Genomic DNA, 23,227 nt, shown 5'->3' on the forward strand with positions numbered 1-23,227 from the left:
GGAGAGCTTATTTATATATCTTTTGTGATATGAATACCAAGTATGTCTACTTCACCATCAGTCCAATTTATAGGTAAACTGCAGGGTAATGTAAAAGTTTTATTTTTTTAAAGATCCAATACGTAATATTGTACATAATTAGGTTGTAGTCCAGAGAGTCCAGAAAAGTTATATAGATCTTCAATGAGACATTGCAGGGATCTAGCTTGCGGACTTAATATAAAACTTGAGTCATTGGCATACATGGACACCTTTTTTTTAAGCCTAGGATTTCTAATCTTCTAATGTTGTTGTTGGATCTGATTTTAATAGCTAGCATTTCGATGGCCATAACGAATAGATATGGTAACAGCGGACACCCTTGTTTAACTCCTCTTGACAATTCAAAATTCTCTGAGAAGTAGCCGTTATTTCCTATTTTACACCTGGGGTTGCTTATACATTACTTTTACCCATTTTATAAGAGAATCACCGAAATTGAAAAAAAACAACAGTCATTTATAAATAAAATCCAGTCTTACTCTATCAAATGCCTTTTCAAAATCCACTATAAATACCAGGCCTGGCTTCTTAGCTGTTTCATGATGTTCTATTATTTCTAGTAGGTGTCATATATTACATCCAATGTATCATCCATGTAACATACCTGTCTGATCAGGAACAACAATACTGGGTAAAACTCTTTTGATTCTGAGTGCTATGCATTTCGCTAGTATTTTTGCATCACAACACTGAAGTGTAGGGGCCTCCAGTTTTTAAGATAGACTGAATCTTTATATTTTCCATCTGGGTCTTGTTTTAATAATAGTGAAATCAGACCTTCCTGCTGAGTACCTGAAACGCTACCATTTATATAGGTGTAGTTAAAACAATCTAACAACGGAACTTTTAGTATATCAAAAAAGGCTTGATATACCTCTACCGGCATGCAATCAAGCCCTGGGGTTTATCCAGACTGAAAGGATTTAATAGCCTCAAAAAGTTATTCCTCTGTAATTTGGCCTTCGCACTGATCTTTCTGAACATTTGTTAATTTTAAATTTTTTGTATTATTTGGAAAGAATTCCTTACCATAATCTTCATTCAGTGGGAGAGGATGAGACGGAAAAGAGAACATCTGCTTAAAATATTTAGCTTCCTCTTTTAAAATAAATAACTCCGTCTTCAGTAACGAGTTTCTGCAAGTTCTTTTGTTAGCGTTCCTGTGTTGGAGATTCAGGAAGAATTTTGTGAATTTTTCTCCATATTCCCTCCAGTTTGCTTTATTTTTGTAATAGATTACATTAGATCGTTCTTGAATAATTTACATTTACATTTACATTTAAGTCATTTAGCAGACGCTCTTATCCAGAGCGACTTACAAATTGGTGCATTCACCTTATGATATCCAGTGGAACAACCACTTACAATAGTGCATCTAACTCTTTTAAACGAACAGTTCTGAAAGGTGCAACAAAAACACTAAACAGAAAATAACACAACTAAAAGTGGGAAAACAGGCTACCTAAGTATGGTTCTCAATCAGAGACAACGATTGACAGCTGCCTCTGATTGGGAACCATACCAGGCCAAACACAATAGAAATAGAAAACATAGACATACAAACGTAGAATGCCCACCCACATCACACCCTGACCAAACAAAAAATAGAAACACACAAAGCAATCTACGGTCAGGGCGTGACAAACATCCAATAGTCCTATAAGAACATCCAATAGTCAAAGGTTAATGAAATACAAATGGTATAGAGAGAAATAGTCCTATAATTCCTATAATAACTACAACCTAAAACTTCTTACCTGGGAATATTGAAGACTCATGTTAAAAGGAACCACCAGCTTTCATATGTTCTCATGTTCTGAGCAAGGAACTTAAACGTTAGCTTTCTTACATGGCACATATTGCACTTTTACTTTCTTCTCCAACACTTTGTTTTTGCATTATTTAAACCAAATTGAACATGTTTCATTACTAATTTGAGGCTAAATTGATTTTATTGATGTATTATATTAAGTTAAAATAAGTGTTCATTCAGTATTGTTGTAATTGTCATTATTACAAATACATTTTTAAGAAATCGGCCGATTAATCGGTATCGGCTTTTTTGGTCCTCCAATAATCGGTATTGGCGTTGAAAAATCATAATCGGTCTACCTCTAGTTTAGAGGGTCTACACCAGAAGTTAATGGTTATTGGAGGAAGGTATATAGTGTGTGCAATTAAGCTTGGAATGTGTTGAGTACAGGGAAGCAATTACATGTGGCAGGCATTGATAAGGGGAGAGAGCCATTGATTAGTGATGGAGGGCGGTTGAGGTCAGGTCAGGTCAGGTCACCTTAAGGGAGAAATACAATTTTATGGCCCGTATCACTAGTGTCCTGCCTAGCAGTAAAGAACGATGTTTGTACAGATGGGTAGGAGGAGACTCAGCCTATGAGGAACGGATAAATATCAGTGCTTGTGTGAAAATGTTTTTGTCTGAATGCAGCTGTATTGATACTCTGGGCATAATAAACTTGGTTAAGCTTTCATAAATGTCTGTTGAGTTTTTTACTCTGAGAATTAGAACCTAACAGTATATATTAGTCCATATGTGTAAGTGAACATGTAATTGAGTACGTGTGTGTACATATCCACTTTATAGTGTTCAGATATTTTTACCGTTCCCATACTTTCTTTTTTTCGTAACCTGAAGTCCCTGTAGAATTTAGTACAGCCATGGTGTTATGGAGCTGTCTCGGAATAGCTGTCCATCTATAAAGAGTTTGTCCACAATGAGAAAGGCACGCTTATCCCTCTCTCTCTGTTGCCTCTGTACAGGATACAGTCTCTTGCGACGTTCGTTTATCTCACATGGAAATTGGTCATTGAGACCGAATTTGGTCTCTTTAAGCTCCCATCCCCTGCTTTTGATCAGCTCCTTTTGTTCGTAGTGTTCAAATTTTGCGATGATCGATCATGGACCCTTGGTCTTGTCGCTTTGAGCTCCAAGTCTACACTGTGGAAAGCCACCTTGTTACCAGTCTCTAGAGGAAATTTCAAGGCGGATTGCATGAATTCTCTGGTCGCGCCCTCTGAATTATTGGATGCGTCCTCAGGAATCCCAGAAAATATGAGATTTTCACACATTCTACGACTTTGTATGTCTAGCAGCAACTCCTTCATCACCCTGTTTTCCCTGAGTAGACAATCCATTTTAGAATCGTTTCACCTTGGCTGTGAGTGCCTTGTTCTCTCATTGGAGCGTGAGAATTTCCCTCTGGCTAAACTCCAAACTCCCCCTCAGCCCTAATACCTCCTCACACAACTTTTCCAGTGTTGCATGGGTTCCAGCCAGAACACTAGCCTCTACTTCAACGGTAAGTCAATCGTCCGTGTCTGTAGATGAATCTGTTTTTATTTTTTTTGTCGGGTTAGAGTTCTTTTGTGAGGTAGTCGGATCTTTCCATGATGGGAGTATGTTGTTCCTCCATAGCGTAAAGCTGTTGGTACTTGTCGATTACCCTCAGGATCTCCTTAGTATCCAGGTTGGCTCATTACTGCAACCAGTTGTTTTTCAAAAGTTAAAAAAAATGTGTCTTTCCCACGACGATGGCCGGTGTCTGTAGTACAGCCACCTAGCACTGTTGTTTGGTTAGAGGTGTTTCCTAGCTGTTAAAAGCTAAACGCATCGCGGAATACACGCAAAAACAAATGCAGTAAACCTTAGTCAGGTCAAAATAATCTGGACCGAACAGTCTCAGTAGGTACTGTATGTCCAGAGAAAGGTTTATATGAACATTGGAACACTGCATTTAATCTTTATTGCCAATGTAAAGATTCTGAAATGACCCAATGATCTGCAATAGTCTGAACAAAAGAGTCAAACAGTCCTCATGGAAGGGGTATAGGTGGTGCCAGGAGTTTTCCTGGTCTAATCACGGAGTCAGGAAGAACTCCTAACCCAGCCCTATGCATAAAGTCCAGGGCTAGGAGTTTTCCCCTGTTCTAGGGTGTGTAGACTCACCGTCCTCCACAGTGTTGAGTTGACCTCGCGGTACTGCACCTCGTACTGCAGCGTCATCCAGCCCATCGACACGTCTGCAGAGTGTGGCGGTTCCCAGCTCAACATGATATCAAAGTGGCTCCCGGTTAGACCCACATTCAGCAGGGTCCAGTTCAGCGCTATTGGAGGGTCTGGTTCCACTGGAACACATTTAAAACCACATTAGGTTCACCACTTGAAATGCAGAATGGCACATCAAAAATGTAGTATATCTAGTATAGAAAACATTAAGAACACCTGATCTTTCCATGACAGTTTGACCAGGTGAATCCAGGTGAAAGCTAGGAGCTCTTATTCATGTCACTTGTTAAATCCACTTCAATCAGTGTAGATGAGCAGGAGAAAGGTTAAAGAAGGAATTTTTCAGCCTTGAGACAATTTAGACATGGATTGTGTATGTGTGCCATTCCGAGGGTGAATGGGCAAGACAAAATATTTAAGTGCGTTTGATGGTAGGTGGCAGGCACACCGGTTTGAGTGTGTCAAGAGCTGCAATGCTGCTGAGTTTTCATGCTCAACAGCTTCCCATGTGTATCAAGAATGGTCCACCACCCAAAGGACATCCAGCCAACTTGACACAACTGTGGGAAGCATTGGAGTCAACATGGGCCAGCATCCCTGTGGAACGCTTTTTTTTGTGGGGGGGGGGGGGGGGGGGGGGTTCTAATGTTTGGTGTATATAATTCAGTATTTCCACGTTTCAATTTCCAATGATAAAAAAGTGATTAGGGTTTAAAATATGGGAGATGTGTGGAGGCAGACAGAGGACAAACAGGTGAGTGTAGGGTAGCTATAGGTAGCTATGAATGGAGGAATGACTGTGGTTTAGGAATACAGGGGCCAGGCTAACCGATGTCTTCCACAGTGAAGATGACCTCGTCATAGAGAATGTCCTGATCGCCAGAGCGGAGCTGGACACTGTAGGTCATCCAGACCTTCGTGTAGCTTTCATTGAAGAAGCACTCGTCTGTCCTGTCAGCGTAGCGAGGACATTCAACCCACTCTTTGGGAGATATGCTGCAGGCATGGGGAGACAACATAGGGGTTTTAATACTGAGCTGATGGCAGGAAAGACTGACATCATGCACCTGACATCATTTAGTTAAGAGGGAGAGACTACTAAAAACTATTTGGCTCTCAAATATTTAATTTATTTAATTTCAGCACCAGAATGTTTATCTCTCCCTTAGGGAATATTTTTTCTCTCACTTCCTATCATTAATGTAGTAGAATATCCGCAGGTCTCTGGGTTCTGTGAGGTTCTGGAATACTCCGACATTCCATCTGCAGCGGAATGTGTTCATGTCATGGGAGACACAGCCAGAGATCTGGGGGCGGATCTGGGAGAAGGCTGAGAGGGAGGGAGAGAGAGAAAGAGGTGAGCACACACATTCTATATAGACTTTCAAAAAAAGTCAAAAGTCAAACTTAAACATGATGAGACCATTTACAGGGCTGAGTTGCTCTTCAAGTGTAAGACAAACAGAGCGTAACATAACTCCTCTGAGTGGCGTAGCCGCATGGCGGACAGCTACGTTTTCCTGGAAGTATCCGCATACCTCTTTAAAATCTGTCAGCCAGACTTTACCGCCCACAGGAATTTCGGGGAAAACCCTGCCGTCATGTGTCCTCAGAACTGCACTTACATGGTACACTGCATCTGCCGTCATCTGTTCTCAGAACTGCACTTACATAGTACACTGCATCTGCCGTCATCTGTTCTCAGAACTGCACTTACATTGTACACTGCATCTGCCGTCATCTGTTCTCAGAACTGCACTTACATAGTACACTGCATCTGCCGTCATCTGTTCTCAGAACTGCACTTACATGGTACACTGCATCTGCCGTCATCTGTTCTCAGAACTGCACTTACATAGTACACTGCATGAAAACTACACTCATAGTAAGTGTTCAGAGATCTGCTGTATCTGCAGGAAAATGACAGCTGGCAATAAAATAGTGCAATTGGAAGTATTTTCTCCAAAGCCAATTACTACTACACCTGAAACGCTGTAATATGATGCATCTTATTACCTTCTGCACCTAGGGGTCAATAAAGGAAACTATAAATAAGCTGTAGGAAAGATAAATGATCATTCCTATCTTGTTTATGACAGCAATATGACATTTCAGGCGAGCGCTGTCCTGGTCTGTCTGTACTATAGTACATGATTATATGAATGTGTTCCCAGAGAGAGGGGAGCTTTAGGTAAACACTCCTATTTGTTCATAGCCCTGAAGAGGCACTTAGGTCCTTTAGTAATTAGTACCATCTCCCATAATGTGCCACATCAGCACCACTGAGAGGGACAGAACAATAGCAGGTAGAATGGCTCTGGCGCCTAGGGAGATTCACAGCTGTGTGGCTCTTCTGAGGAGAGATGCATACCACTGGCTTGGTTAGCAGCTCATCAGGGTGGTCAAAGGTTAAAAATAACTTGTTTACCAGATCCTTTTCTACCAGGAACTTCCTCGGAATGAACAGGAAAAATCAATCCAACACGTGGCAATGCTCAAGTGTTTCATACTTGCTCAATTTCCCGTTACTGATGAGGATTCAGGACAGGTGGTGTGTGTGCATGCGTGCTTGTGTGGGTGCTGTGCACAAATTGTGAATCTACATCTCCTACATCCAGACTCCCCATTTTGACTTAATATTTTCAGAATATAAATATGCACGTGTATGTGAGTACTTGTGAATGTTCTTGAATGTGTACGTGAGTAAGTGCAGTCTGCCAAGTTGAGGTCATTTGTTTTCACACCATGTGCACAGCAGATATCACTGGCTCCAACAGGACGCTGAAGCTCAAATTTCAAACAGACCTTTCCAAGAAAACAAGGGTAAAATATAATTTTGGGCTCCAGTTATTCTAGTGTTCCAGTCGCTGGAAGGTGAACTCTTTTACAAAACGTCTCCCACTTCTGATACAAAATGTCCTCTACTATCTCGTAAATTAGCCTACTCATCTCTCACATTAGGACTGAAAATTCAAAACATTCATTATGACTTTAATGAAAGGGAAATAGAGGGTTGTGTTTGATTGGCTGCTGTGTACTAGGAGGAATGGAGGGAGGAAATGGGTGTTTTAATCAAGGGGTTTCTGAATGCATAAAGTAATTCTCTGTAGAGTACACATGATGATGAGCGCTTAGCACTGGATGATTTATAGCAGGGGTGTCACTCATTCCATGAAGGGCCTAGAGCAGAAACGCTGGGCACTTCAATCCAACACGCAAGACATTATTACTATTTCTTTTTTTAAATATAACATTTTATTTTACCCCTTTTTTCTCCCCAATTTCATGGTATCCAATTGGTAGTTACAGTCTTGTCCCATCGCTGCAACTCCCGTACATACTCGGGAGAGGCGAAAGTCGAGAGCCCTGCGTCCCCCGAAACACGACCCAGCCAAGCCGCACTGCTTCTTGACACAATGCCTGCTTAACCCGGAAGCCAGCCACACCAATGTGTCGGAGGAAACACCATACACCTCGCGACCATGTAAGCGCCCGGGTTGCCACAAGAGTCGCTAGAGTGTGATGGGACAAGGAAATCTCAGCCTGACAAACCCTCTCCTAACCCGGACGACGCTGGGCTAATTGTGCGCCAAATCATGGGTCTCCCAGTCACGGCCAGCTGTGGCACAGCCTGGGATCGAACCCGGGTCTGTAGTGACGCCTCAAGCGTCACTCGGCAGGCCCCTTGGCAGGCCCCAGCAAATTTATTTGAACAAACAATTGGTCCCCCCAAAAATGCGGCCCTCCGTTGAATTTCATTTCATAATCCTGATGTAGCCATCGAACCAAAAAGTTTGCCCACCCGTGGCCTAGAGTCTGCTGTTTTTTCCTTTCAATTAAGACCTAGACAACCAGGTGAGGGGAGTTGCTTACTAATTAGTGACCTTAATTCATCAACCAAGTACAAGGGAGGAGCGAAAACCTGCAGACACTCGCCCCTCCATGGAATGAGTTTGACACGTGCTTTATAGAGTCTAATTCACTATTTTCTCTCTCCTATGTGCGTCACTGACATATGCCAGATACACATACACAATTATACAGATGAAAGGGATGGTGCTATTGCCTTACCAACCTCTCGATGTTGTTTCTTCTCATTTGGAGTGCAACGTGTGTATTAAAACACCCTGCGCATTAAAACACTAATTTCCTCCCTCCATCTCTCCTATTACACAGCAGCCGAACCAACACAATCCTCTCCTTCCCTTTGATTAAAGTCAGGATGAATGTTTTGACTTGTCAGTCCTACTGTCAGAGAGTAATTCACAAGATGGTGTTTAAAAATAAATATGTACCTAACATAAATGTACATCGAGTCTTTACTTATTCTGTTTGTTCCAGAAATCAAAAGCAATTACATGTGCAAAGTAAAAATTTTCCCACTTATGGTAGAGAAAAGCTTACGTGAAGGACAGCTGGTGTTATATATTGTAGCTACTTAAGTAGACACTTTAAAGCAATAGCTGCAACCAAGGTTGTCCCCTTCAACTGAACATCTTTAAAGCTCTGTGAGGAAAAAACTTGGTTTACTCCAGTATGGGAAGCATTGAAAATGTGTATTTTCTGTCTGTGTGCGTGAGCTGGCAGTGTCCCTGTAACTGCTGTCCTCCTCCTCATCTGAGGAGGAGTAGTAAGAAGGATCGGAGGACCAATGCGCAGCGTGGTAAGTGTTTATGCTCTTTATTATAACGAACGAACACAGAAACAAAACAACAAGTGAAATACCAACCGAAACAGTTCCGTGTGGGACAAACACTGACATGGAAAATAACCACCCACGAAACCCAGTTGGAAAAAGGCTACCTAAGTATGATTCTCAATCAGAGACAACTAACGGCACCTGCCTCTGATTGAGAATCATACCAGGCCAAACGAAAAAACTAACATAGAAAAACCAACATAGATAACCCACCCAACTCACGCCCTGACCACACTAAAATAAAGAAATAACAAAATAACTAAGGTCAGAACGTGACAGTCCCCTCCTCCTGCACTGTTCTATGTCCATCTGTTTCACTCAGACAGTAACCTTTTTGGCTGGGTACTGCTGATTCTCAGAAGAAAAAAATCGAGTATATTTTTTGCTGGGAGCTCAAACCCTTTCACCCATTCTGACAGAGTGTGAAGTACCACTTACTGGAAACAGAATAACTCTGTCAAAGCACCACTGCCAAAGCTTATAGAAATATGAAACAAAAGAGACTTACAGTAGAGTGAAAGCTTCTATTCAATCCGTCAGCGCTAAAGAGTTATATAATGTGTATAATGTTGCATAACATGAAGAAACACTTAGGAGAAGTGTGACTTCATCATAAAGGCCTGAACCACCTAGGTATAGAACTTCCTGCACTCAAACTTAGTACATTACAACGCTGCATCTGTTGAGAGGGGGAGTCTGAATAACTAAACAGTTTCCCACAGTGCACCACTCACTGCTCCCACTGCCCCCTCCAGAATTCCTGGAAACCCTGTTCCTGGGAAGAACTCGATATGTGCCCATGCATGCATGCTTATTTAGAGCACGTGTTCTAAGAGATTGTATTAGTCTGTATAATACACTACACAGTGCCATTGCATTATCATAAAGCATATTATAGAGTTTTCACAAATAACCATTATATTTAATTTGTAATGTAACATTTAAACCAGAGTGTGTAATGAGATCATTCATATTGTATATCAGTAATCTATTCCTCTAAGAGTGTGCCACGCAGTTAAAGTGTGATGATACCTCCTGGTGTGTACCCATAGTGTGATGATACCCCCATGGTGTGTACCCATAACGTGTACCCATAGTGTGATGATACCCTCTGGTGTGTACCCATAACGTGTACCCATAGTGTGATGATACCCCCATGGTGTGTACCCATAACATGTACCCATAGTGTGATGATACCCCCTGGTGTGTACCCATAACGTGTACCCATAGTGTGATGATACCCCCTGGTGTGTACCCATAACGTGTACCCATAGTGTGATGATACCCCCATGGTGTATACCCATAACATGTACCCATAGTGTGATGATACCCCCTGGTGTGTACCCATAACGTGTACCCATAGTGTAATGATACCCCCTGGTGTGTACCCATAACGTGTATCCATAGTGTGATGATACCCCCATGGTGTGTACCCATAACATGTACCCATAGTGTGATGATACCCCCTGGTGTGTACCCATAACGTGTACCCATAGTGTGATGATACCCCCATGGTGTGTACCCATAACGTGTACCCATAGTGTGATGATACCCCCTGGTGTGTACCCATAGTGTGATGATACCTCCTGGTGTGTACCCATAGTGTGATGATACCCCCTGGTATGTACCCATAACGTGTACCCATAGTGTGATGATACCTCCTGGTGTGTACCCATAGTGTGATGATACCCCTTGGTATGTACCCATAACGTGTACCCATAGTGTGATGATACCCCCATGGTGTGTACCCATAACGTGTACCCATAGTGTGATGATACCCCCTGGTGTATACCCATAACATGTACCCATAGTGTGATGATACCCCCATGGTGTGTACCCATAACATGTACCCATAGTGTGATGATACCCCCTGGTGTGTACCCATAACGTGTACCCATAGTGTGATGATACCCCCATGGTGTGTACCCATAACGTGTACCCATAGTGTGATGATACCCCCTGGTGTGTACCCATAACGTGTACCCATAGTGTGATGATACCTCCTGGTGTGTACCCATAGTGTGATGATACCCCCTGGTATGTACCCATAACGTGTACCCATAGTGTGATGATACCTCCTGGTGTGTACCCATAGTGTGATGATACCCCTTGGTATGTACACATAACGTGTACCCATAGTGTGATGATACCCCCATGGTGTGTACCCATAACGTGTACCCATAGTGTGATGATACCCCCTGGTGTGTACCCATAACGTGTACCCATAGTGTGATGATACCTCCTGGTGTGTACCCATAGTGTGATGATACCCCCTGGTATGTACCCATAACGTGTACCCATAGTGTGATGATACCTCCTGGTGTGTACCCATAGTGTGATGATACCCCTTGGTATGTACCCATAACGTGTACCCATAGTGTCATACAGTATATCATCCTGCACTACATAGTGTACATACTATACTGTCCTTAGTAGGAATTCTACATGCAAAGGAAGTACTTGACTTCTAGGAATATGTTAGGTCAGTATTGATAGTCCTGTGAAAGGAAAGCCCTTCTAGTTTGGTCTGGTTCATCATTGATCAAAAGGTACCTTGTCTAGAGGTGGGCGGCTCCTGCGATAAAACTGGAAGGATGAGGAGGAGGCAGATGAAGAGAATGTGGGAGGTTGCCATGATGTTCGACCCTAGAAAAACATGACAGGAGAGTTATTGAGTTATATGAGTTATTTCACTGTGTCAACTCCACTGAACCATAACCCTAAAACTGACCTGTTGCCATTAAGTAGGGTGTGCTACCCCCTAAACGTATCTGTACTCCCATACCCTTATATAAGTCCAGTCTTGAAATTAGGGAGAGATGTTTAATTATAGAATGATTCACTTTTTCAATGCTAGTTAAGGATACTTTAGTTATCACTTTTCAAATTGGATTTATTAACTACAAAAAGGTAATAAAAAGAGATTAATCAGATATCAAATTATATATACAACAATACCAGTCAAAAGTTTGGACACTTACTTATTCAAGGGTTTTTCTTCATTTTTACGATGTTTTACATAGTAGAATACGAGTGAAGACATCAAAACTATGAAATAACACATATGGAATCATGTAGTAACCAAAAAAGTGTTAAACAAATCAAAATATATTTTATATTTGAGATTTTTCAAAGTAGCCACCCTTTGCCTTGAAGACAGATGTGCACACTTTTGGCATTCTCTCACCAGCTTCATGAGGTAGTCACTTGGAATGCATTTCAATTAACAGGTGTGCCTTGGAATTTCTTTCCTTCTTAATGCGTTTGAGCAAATCAGTTGTGTTGTGACAAGGTAGGGGTGGTATACAGAAGATAGCCCTATTTGGTAAAAGACCAAGTCCATATTATGGCAAGAACAGCACAAATAAGCAAAGAGAAATGACAGTCCCTCATTACTTTCAGACATGAAGGTCAGTCAATCCGGAAAATGTCAAGAACTTTAAAGTTTCTTCAAGTGCAGCTGCAAAAACCATCAAGCGCTATGATGAAACTGGCTCTCATGGGGACCGCCACAGGAAAGGAAGAACCAGAGTTACCTCAGCAGCATAAGTTCATTAGAGTTAACTGCACCTCAGATTATAGCCCAAATAAATGCTTCACAGAGTTCTAGTAACAGACACATCTCAACATCAACTGTTCAGAGGAGACTGCGTGAATCAGTCCTTCATTGTCGAATTGTTGCAAAGAAACCACTACAAACGGACACCAATAAGAAAGAGAGACTTGCTTGGGCCAAGAAAGACCAGCAATGGCGTAAATCTGTCCTTTGGTCTGTGGAGTCCAAATTTTGTTTCCAACCGCCGTGTCTTTGCGAGACAAATCGTGGTGAACGGATGATCTCCGCATGTGTGGTTCCCACCGTGAAGCATGGAGGAGGAGGTGTGATGGGGCCAAAATGACCAAAAAAACACACCTCCAGGTTGTGTAAGGGCTATTTGACCAAGAAGGAGACCAACAAGTGCTCAGCATATGTGGGAACTCCTTCAAGACGGTTGTAAAAGCATTCCTCATGAATCTGGTTGAGAGAATGCCAAGAGTGTGCAAAGCTGTCATCAAGGCAAAGGTTGGCTACTTTGAAGAATCTCAAATACACTGCTCAAAAAAATAAAGGGAACACTAAAATAACACATCCTAGATCTGAATGAATGAAATATTCTTATTAAATACTTTTTTCTTTACATAGTTGAATGTGCTGACAACAAAATCACACAAAAATTATCAATGGAAATCAAATTTATCAATTTATCAATCAATTTATCTGGATTTGGAGTCACACTCAAAATTAAAGTGGAAAACCACACTACAGGCTGATCCAACTTTGATGTAATGTCCTTAAAACAAGTCAAAATGAGGGTCAGTAGTGTGTGTGGCCTCCACGTGCCTGTATGACCTCCCTACAACGCCTGGGCATGCTCCTGATGAGGTGGCGGATGGTCTCCTGAGGGATCTCCACCCAGACCTGGACTAAAGCATCCGCCAACTCCTGGACAGTCTGTGGTGCAACGTGCCGTTGGTGGATGGAGCGAGACATGATGTCCCAGATGTGCTCAATTGGATTCAGGTCTGGGGAACGGGCGGGCCAGTCCATAGCATCAATGCCTTCCTCTTGCAGGAACTGCTGGCACACTCCAGCCACATGAGGTCTAGCATTGTCTTGCATTAGGAGGAACCCAGGGCCAACCGCACCAGCATATGGTCTCACAAGGGGTCTGAGGATCTCATCTCGGTACCTAATGGCAGTCAGGCTACCTCTGGCGAGCACATGGAGGGCTGTGCGGCCCCCCAAAGAAATGACACCCCACACCATGACTGACCCACCGCCAAAACGGTCATGCTGGAGGATGTTGCAGGCAGCAGAACGTTCTCCACGGCGTCTCCAGACTCTGTCACGTCTGTCACATGTGCTCAGTGTGAACCTGCTTTCATCTGTGAAGAGCACAGGGCGCCAGTGGCGAATTTGCCAATCTTGGTGTTCTCTGGCAAATGCCAAACGTCCTGCACGGTGTTGGGCTGTAAGCACAACCCCCACCTGTGGACGTCGGGCCCTCATACCACCCTCATGGAGTCTGTTTCTGACCGTTTGAGCAGACAAATGCACATTTGTGGCCTGCTGGAGGTCATTTTGCAGGGCTCTGGCAGTGCTCCACCTGCTCCTCCTTGCACCAAGGTGGAGGTAGCGGTCCTGCTGCTGGGTTGTTGCCCTCCTATGGCCTCCTCCACGTCTCCTGATGTCCTGCCCTGTCTCCTGGTAGCGCTTCCATGCTCTGGACACTACGCTGACAGACACAGCAAACCTTCTTGCCACAGCTCGCATTGATGTGCCATCCTGGATGAGCTGCACTACCTGAGCCACTTGTGTGGGTTGTAGACTCCGTCTCATGCTACCACTAGAGTGAAAGCACCGCCAGCATTCAAAAGTGACCAAAACATCAGCCAGGAAGCATAGGAACTGAGAAGTGGTCTGTGGTCACCACATGCAGAACCACTCCTTTATTGGGGGTGTCTTGCTAATTGCCTATAATTTCCACCTTTTGTCTATTCCATTTGCACAACAGCATGTGAAATTTATTGTCAATCAGTGTTGCTTCCTAAGTGGACAGTTTGATTTCACAGAAGTGTGATTGACTTGGAGTTACATTGTGTTGTTTAAGTGTTCCCTTTATTTTTTTGAGCAGTGTATATTCTACCTACTTACTTTTGAAGCACATCTCCTGAAGAAAATATACATTTTTATGTATTTCTGTGCCATCAAATGTTTGCATATACTGGTAAAGTTACCAGGCTGCACGATATAGGCAAAAAATCTAATCGTGATTTTTCAACTAAAGACCTTGATTTGACTTTAGATAGAGATCAAAACATTTAGGTGAACTGTTTGAATCATAGAAATAGAATATTAGAGCTAACGTTTGCTTTGCCCTAGGTAGTGCATTTAGCTAAATGGCATTTAGTTAGCCAGTTAGCTAGTTAGCGATTAGCAATAGTGATTATTATTTAACCTCACATGGTCTCTCCTATCACTGCTATGCAGACGACACACAATTAATCTTCTCCTTTCCCCCTTCTGATGACCAGGTGGCGAATCGCATCTCTGCATGTCTGGCAGACATATCAGTGTGGATGACGGATCACCACCTCAAGCTGAACCTCGGCAAGACGGAGCTGCTCTTCCTCCCGGGGAAGGACTGCCCGTTCCATGATCTCGCCATCACGGTTGACAACTCCATTGTGTCCTCCTCCCAGAGCGCTAAGAACCTTGGCGTGATCCTGGACAACACCCTGTCGTTCTCAACTAACATCAAGGCGGTGGCCCGTTCCTGTAGGTTCATGCTCTACAACATCCGCAGAGTACGACCCTGCCTCACACAGGAAGCGGCGCAGGTCCTAATCCAGGCACTTGTCATCTCCCGTCTGGATTACTGCAACTCGCTGTTGGCTGGGCTCCCTGCCTGTGCCATTAAACCCCTACAACTCATCCAGAACGCCGCAGCCCGTCTGGTGTTCAACCTTCCCAAGTTCTCTCACGTCACCCCGCTCCTCCGCTCTCTCCACTGGCTTCCAGTTGAAGCTCGCATCCGCTACAAGACCATGGTGCTTGCCTTCGGAGCTGTGAGGGGAACGGCACCTCAGTACCTTCAGGCTCTGATCAGGCCCTACACCCAAACAAGGGCTCTGCGTTCATCCACCTCTGGCCTGCTCGCCTCCCTACCACTGAGGAAGTACAGTTCCCGCTCAGCCCAGTCAAAACTGTTCGCTGCTCTGGCACCCCAATGGTGGAACAAACTCCCTCACGACGCCAGGACAGCGGAGTCAATCACCACCTTCCGGAGACACCTGAAACCCCACCTCTTCAAGGAATACCTAGGATAAAACAATCCTTCTGCCCCCCCCCCCCCCCCCCTTAAAAGATTTAGATGCACTATTGTAAAGTGGCTGTTCCACTGGATGTCATTAGGTGAATGCACCAATTTGTAAGTCGCTCTGGATAAGAGCGTCTGCTAAATGACTTAAATGTAAATGTAATTATCACTGGCTGTAACACTGTAGTTAGCTTACACTAGTAACACTGTAATCATGTTATTGCATTGCAAACTAATGGAGTTTATGTAATTACACAAGAGGAATAAGAAGGGACTGTTCATAAAAAAAGAGAGTGGCTATCATGAAATGTAATTTAATTCATTTCCATATTTCCAGGTACCAAAAATGAAAGTGAAATGGACATCACTGGGGCCAAGCTTCCTGCTATTCAGGACCTATATAATAGGCAGTGTCAGAGGAAAGCCCATAAAATTGTCAGAGACTCCAGTCACCCAAGTCATAGACTGTTTTTTCTTCTACTACACGGCAAGCAGTACCGGAGCGCCAAGTCTAGGACCAAAAGGCTCCTTAACAGCTTCTTCCCCCAAGCCATAAGACCGCTGAACAATTAATCAAATGGCCACCAGACTACTACATTGACCCCCCCTCCACCCCCTCCATTTGTTTTGTACACTGCTGCTACTCGCTGTTTATTATCTATGCATAGTCACTTCACCCCTACCTACATGTACAAATTACCTCAACTAGCCTGTACCCCCGCACATAGACTCGGTACCGGTACACCCTGTATATATCCTCGTTATTGTTATGTTATTGTGTTACTTTTTATTAAAAAAAATATTTTCATAACTCTTCTTGAACTACACTGTTGGTTAAGGGCTTGTAAGTAAGCATTTCACAGTAAGGTCTACACTTGTTGTATTCGGCGCATGTGACAAATCAAATTTGGTTTGACTTCTTAAGTCTGTGGCAGACTTAACTCCTAAAGAACACAAAAAACATGAAGTACTGGGAGGGGGAATGGGATGTGCTGGAGCTGGGCAGTGGTGGGAAGTTAATGATTCATTTGTTGTTCTTAATGCTTCAGATGGTTAACATGATTCAAAATGATAGTTTTTGCTCTTGATGAAGTCCTGTTTGCTCATTTGCTCATTACCGTAATGTGGTCTGTCATCTACCATAACATGGTAAAAAAAAAAACAGCAATTACATTTCCCTAGAAAGCTTTTTTATGTTCATTGGAGTGTTACCTATGCCCTTATATTAGTTATATTCAAGAATAAAGCCAATAATTCATTTTTATTGTGATTCGTATGAATGTGCCCTAGTAAAATGTCATTCAGTATAACACTAAGTGTTTTTTTTATGTCATTTTATGCCCATTTATCATAATCACAAGGTTATATATTCATGCTTAGACTGGCAGAAATATAACTACCCAGAAAAAATGACATTATTTTATTTTGAATACTACATATTTGATGTGTCACGGGTACAACTCAAGGTTTTTTACAAAAACTTCCTGCCTTACACTGAAAAAAATTCTAAAATCTATGAAAATATCTTTCACTTCTTCCTTTGAGATTTATTTTTGTCTCTCTGAGTCAACAAAACAAAGATATTGTATTTTAATATAAAATACTGGTGTTATACTGTACCCTGAATGACACATATCACTAAGGGCCACAAATATTGATTAAATGTGATTCCTTCAGCAATAACAATAATGAGTTTCCTTCAGTGAATAATGAGTTTCCTTCAGTGAATAATGAGTTTCCTTCAGTGAATAATGAGTTTCCTTCAGTGAATAATGAGTTTCCTTCAGTGAATAATGAGTTTCCTTCAGTGAATAATGAGTTTCCTTCAGTGGATACTGGAGTTAAGTTGATCACCACATTCATTTAGCAGATTTTTTTCACAGCGCCTCCTCTGATTTAATCTCCATTTTCCCCTCTTTTTTCGGCATCAGATTGTGTTATTGTATGGATCGGTGGATGATCAGGTTTGACATCCTTCTTTCATCTCTGATAGCTAAAAAACGAAAATGTAATCGTTATGACACTGGCACAGAATAGGATTCACAGCCATTAAATGTTATTAGTAGTCTATTAATAGTAGGCTATACAATGAAAACACTTAATCAAAGTTTAAGAGTTAATTTCAACTCCCTCTCCTTTTCTCTCCCAAACATGTTTTGTTACTATTTAATTTCTAATGTTAATAATAATCCCTTTACTATAATTTGAGCCTGCAGCAACACTTTACGTTGCATTAAGTTGCATTATTACACGATTATTACATGATAGTTAATGTTGTAATTATACATTGTTACACTGTAACTGGTAAATGTCTATTTAATGCAGGTACACAAATGCAATTTCAAGATACCTACACAAAATAGCTACATAAAATGCCCATCAAACTACTTCAAATCAAACTTGTACAGTCTCCATTTTTCATATAGTGCCCCAAATGTGAAGCAGCTATTAACTAATATAATTCATAATTCAAATTTATCCATAATTGTGTGTGCGTGTGTAATATTATATTAAATAATATAATCCATCAGTTGTACCTTAACTGCAGTGTAATTAAACATTAACTACAGTGTAATAGTGCAACTTAATGTTAAGTATTATCCACCCAGCTTTATATCCTATTATCCTATTCTGCAATACCTTGCTTTTTTTCTGGCTAGTCTTTCCTCCCTAGCAATTGGATCTGCATTAATCTTTTGTCTGTGCTGTGCAGCCCTCTTCTTATTAGACAACGACTTAATATACAGTATAAAGATAATATGCCTTGAAATACCTTAAAATGCCATAAAATTATTTTAAATGATAATATTCCGTATTCATACAAGTAAATATGAATTGCATGACTAAATGTTGTAACTAGTGAAACTAGTGAAAACATGGGATAACAAAGCTACTGTCATTCAGCATAACGGGTGACACTGTGGTATACCATGAAACCTTTGTTGTGCTGAAGGACAAAAGCATGATACTGAAGGACGGATTTCATACATAAACATATTTAACAGGCAGTTCCTTGGCCACCTATATAAAGTAATGACCTTGACCTATAAAGATTATCCTTACTTTTCATATTTAATATATAGCTTTTTATAAAATAATAACATTAAAAGTATATTTTCCGTGTTGTACTGAAGGACATGCGTTTTTGTCACAAAGGTTACTAGATGGTGAAAAGGTGAAATCATCAAATATTTCAGAGATTTACTCACCTCATCACATTGCTAGAGGGTCTTCAATGGGTCTTCTTTGTGATGTCACACACTGTCACATGATTACCATCATGTGATATGCTTTAAAATGGCTTTTTACCTTTGTTATACTGAATGACATTGATGAAGCGCAAAAGTCCAGACAAAAGTTATTAAAGTTTTTAAATATTTTTTAGATACAGTATGTCACCCCTTATTTTATATATTGTTGCAAACACTAACACAATTATGCCATGGGTGTTCATTTATATTTTTAAGATGAATTTCTACATTTTAAAATCACTTTTTTCATTAGACTTTTAACCTGGAAAGTTACACTGAAAGATATTTTTGACACTTTAGAGCTCAATAACTCCCTTAATATAATAGTTTGCAACACACATATTTCTGGGTCAAAAGAAGGGTAAGAGTTGAGTGATTTAAGATTATATTTATACATATTTATATTTTTATGTTAAATGAATGGCCTTCGGACACCAAGTTTACACGCCTCGTCTTTGACCCATATAAAAAACAAAATCCAGGTTATGAACATGCCACACATTACAGTAATGAGATAAAAATAAAATAATGTAACCCCCTTTTTTCTCCCCAATTTTCGTGGTATCCAAATTGGTAGTAGTTACAGTCTTGTCTCATCGCTGCAACTCCCGTACAGACTCGGGAGAGGCGAAGGTCGAGAGCCATGCATCCACCGAAACACAACCCAGCCTAACCGCACTGCTTCTTGACACAACGCACATCCAACCCGGAAGCCAGCCGCACCAATGTGTCAGAGGAAACACCGTACACCTGGCGACCTGGTCAGCATGCACTGCGTCCGGCCCGCCACCGGAGTCACTAGTGCACGATGAGACAAGGATATCCCTGCCTGCCAAGCCCTCCCTAACCCGGATGACGCTGGGCCAAATGTGCGTCGCCCCATGGACCTCCCGGTCGCGGCCGGCTGCGACAGAGCCTGAGCTCAAACCCAGAGTTTCTGGTGGCACAGCTAGCACTGCGATGCAGTGCCTTAGACCACTGCGCCACCAGGGAGGCCGAGATTACTTATTAAAATCAAAATATACTTAAAATCAAAATGTCATCTTTTTTTTATTCAATATTGTTGTAATAACTCTCCTGTATTTTAGGCAATTAAAACAAAGGAGCAACATTTTCGCATTGCTATATATTTTTTTTTTTACAAGTGTTACGGTAATGAGATTTTCTTGTGCATGGTCATGGAAAATGTGTAAAAATCATTAAATCTGAACAGTTAAGATTATTATAAATACCTATAAATACCTAGGTGTCTGGCTAGACTGTAAACTCTCCTTCCAGACTCATATTAAACATCTTCAATCCAAAATCAAATCTAGAATCGGCTTTCTATTTCGCAACAAAGCCTCCTTCACTCACGCCGCCAAACTTACCCTAGTAAAACTGACTATCCTGCCGATCCTCGACTTCGTCGATGTCATCTACAAAATAGCTTCCAATACTCTACTCAGCAAACTGGATGCAGTCTATCACAGTGCCATCCGTTTTGTTACCAAATCACCTTATACCACCCACCACTGCGACCTGTATGCTCTAGTCGGCTGGCCCTCGATGCATATTCGTCGCCAGAACCACTGGCTCCAGGTCATCTATAAGTCTATGCTAGGTAAAGCTCCGCCTTATCTCAGTTCACTGGTCACAATAACAACACCCACCCGTAGCACACGTTCCAGCAGGTATATCTCACTGATCATCCCCAAAACCAACACCTCATTTGGCCGCCTTTCCTTCCAGTTCTCTGCTGCCAGTGACTGGAACGAATTGCAAAAATCGCTGAAGCTGGAGACTTTTATTTCCCTCACCAACTTTAAACATCAGCTATCTGAGCAGCTAACCAATCGCTGCAGCTGTACATAGTCCATCTGTAAATAGCTCACCCAATCTACCTACCTCATCCCCATACTGTTTTTATTTACTTTTCTGCTCTTTTGCACACCAGTATCTCTACTTGCACATCATCATCTGCTCATTTAACACTCCAGTGTTAATCTTCTAAACTGTAATTCTTCGCTACTATGGCCTATTTATTGCCTACCTCATGCCTTTTGCACACACTGTATATAGACTTTCTTTTTTTCTACTGTGTCATTGACTTGTTTATTGTGTTATTGGCTTGTTTATAGTTTATTCCATGTGTAACTGTGTTGTTGTCTGTGTCACACTGCTTTGCTTTATCTTGGCCAGGTCGCAGTTGTAAATGAGAACTTGTTCTCAACTAGCCTACCTGGTTAAATAAAGGTGGAATATATATATTTTTTTTTAAATAATAATTTAACATAAACAATTTGAGATGGTATTTCATCCATTACAAAATAAAATAAAAATTGTCTTTGTCTGTTAAAAAATGTACCAAGAGTAATACCAAGTTTGTGAGAATCAACGAACTGCTCTCCCACTATATACCGTAAATGAGTTGTGAAAAATAAAAAAGGGTGGGGGCGTCAAATTTTTCTTGTGCATTCCGCCTGATAGTAAGTGTGAAAAATAAACAGAGGAGTATCTCTTATACAAGTGTTTAAGTTATACAAATTACACAATAATTCAAACAAAATTATAAAAAATGAGGTCCACTTTGTTCATTATTTCTGGTTTTCCTGGGGGGTATTTAGTTGGACTGTTCGGCCACATTATGAAACCTGACAAAGTCAACAGTCTACTGCTGAACATGACATTCATTCTGCAGTCAACAACTCTGGGCTGAGTTGTGTCCAGCGTTTATGAAATCAATCCCTCCTACATCCTGGCACCATTCCAGTTATTTTCCCCTCTCTATGAAAAAAATAGGCGGGTCGTTCCACCAATTCAGTGCTTTTGAAGTGTAGCTTGGTAAAAAAAACTAAAGTTTGATTTCACCCAATTATAGCATTCTGTCATAAGAGCACATGTTCAACTTCATAAAAAACACACTTTCCCATCTCAAGAGGTTAAATAGAAAAAATTACTATAGTTAAGTACCTATTAAGCACCAAATAAAGTAACATGGTTGACCATAACAGGGTTGATGATTTCATTTTAAATCAACAATGAATCCCCTTGTGACAAGGAGAATGGAAGCTTGTTGTGTGCAATAGGGAGGGATAATTTAATGAAAGCTTCACAAAAAAAAACTGTTAAAACATTTCTAGCCTTTTGCAAGTCTTTCTTCATATTAAAGATTTATTTAATTCTCCATGTGCTCTATATTAAAGGGCACTTCATTTAATATAACATGCTTTTAAAATGCAATATTGGTGCACAAATCTGTGGTGGGGCAAGCCAGCAGAAAATACGGAGTGTTGTGCCATGATTGGCTCAGTGTTCTGTCACTCATGGGGACGCTACATCACCGCCAAGTCTAAGGGTAGAGCTAGAAAATTAAAGTTTCTTGGGTACTGCCATAGAGTTATATTAGAAGTGCCCATCCAAGAAGGCTCAAGATCATTAGCCACAGATAAAAGGACGTCAAATCACATTATATGTACAGTAGCTTTGATTGGATTGATCATGTCAACATCATACTTTCAAAATCTTAGCTAGCAGTCATCATCATGAATCAGGTCAACAATCTACTGGCAAATCCTTTTGAATCCTTGTCATATGAAGAGAAATATTGAATAGAAATTATAGATAAAGCGTATCGGTGCTCATCAGCCATTGGACATAAACATTACACATTAAGTTGGAAATCGCAAATTCAACAATGTGGTTTGGAAGGAATCATAGGCTAACTGCAAGCATTGGAAAGCAATCATTAGCCTGCTATTCAGTGGAGTGGCTGTGTGGTCCCAAATATAAGATTAAGGGTCTCTTTTCCTAGTTTAACCTCTCTTGGGTAGGGTGCAGTATTTTCACGTCAGGATGAAAAGCGTGCCCAAAGTAAACTGCCTGTTACTCAGGCCCAGAAGCTAGGATATGCATACAATTTGTAGATTTGGATAGAAAACACTCTAAAGCTTCTGTTAAAATAATGTCTGTGAGTATAACAGAACTGATATGGCAGGTGAAACCCAGAGGACACACCATCCCCCCCAAAACAATTCAGCCTACCACTATTTTCAATGGCTGTCACTTTTATTATAAGGCGAAGTCCTCCCAGATTGCAGTTCCTAGGGCTTCAACTCGATGTCAACAGTCTTTAGAAAGAGTTTCAGGCAGGTTTTTGGAAAAATGAGGTGGCTCCCATTTTGCATGTAGTGTTTCCAAGCGCATGAATGAGAGCGCATTCTTTGGTATTTTTCTCCGGTAAAGACAATAACGATTCTCCGTCTTAAATTGTATCCTTTATTTGTGTATTAGGGTACCTAGGGTTTGATTATAAATTATGTTTGACTTGTTTGGAATAGTCTATTAGTAACGTTTGGGATTAATTTTGTAT

The 23,227-nt window shown here is 41.3% G+C and overlaps 1 protein-coding gene across 3 annotated transcripts in view; it reads right to left on the reverse strand.

The window, feature by feature from the left end:
- ghrb (growth hormone receptor b) overlaps nucleotides 1-23,227 on the reverse strand; it is a 30,332-nt gene that overhangs the window by 4,849 nt on the left and 2,256 nt on the right. Inside the window, exons 2-6 of one of the 3 annotated variants that reach the window (XM_071350641.1) lie at nucleotides 11,747-11,813; nucleotides 11,319-11,411; nucleotides 5,255-5,396; nucleotides 4,896-5,062; nucleotides 4,007-4,185 (exon numbers count right to left, since the gene is read on the reverse strand). In XM_071350641.1, coding sequence (XP_071206742.1) covers nucleotides 4,007-4,185; nucleotides 4,896-5,062; nucleotides 5,255-5,396; nucleotides 11,319-11,400 — 570 coding nt within the window. In that variant the 5' untranslated portion in view covers nucleotides 11,401-11,411; nucleotides 11,747-11,813. The remainder of the gene's footprint in view (nucleotides 1-4,006; nucleotides 4,186-4,895; nucleotides 5,063-5,254; nucleotides 5,397-11,318; nucleotides 11,412-11,746; nucleotides 11,814-23,227) is intronic. The other 2 variants (XM_071350640.1, XM_071350642.1) reach the window with 2 other exon arrangements.

The sequence above is a fragment of the Salvelinus alpinus genome, chromosome 18 (assembly GCF_045679555.1).
Source record: "Salvelinus alpinus chromosome 18, SLU_Salpinus.1, whole genome shotgun sequence".
Taxonomy (NCBI): domain Eukaryota; kingdom Metazoa; phylum Chordata; class Actinopteri; order Salmoniformes; family Salmonidae; genus Salvelinus; species Salvelinus alpinus.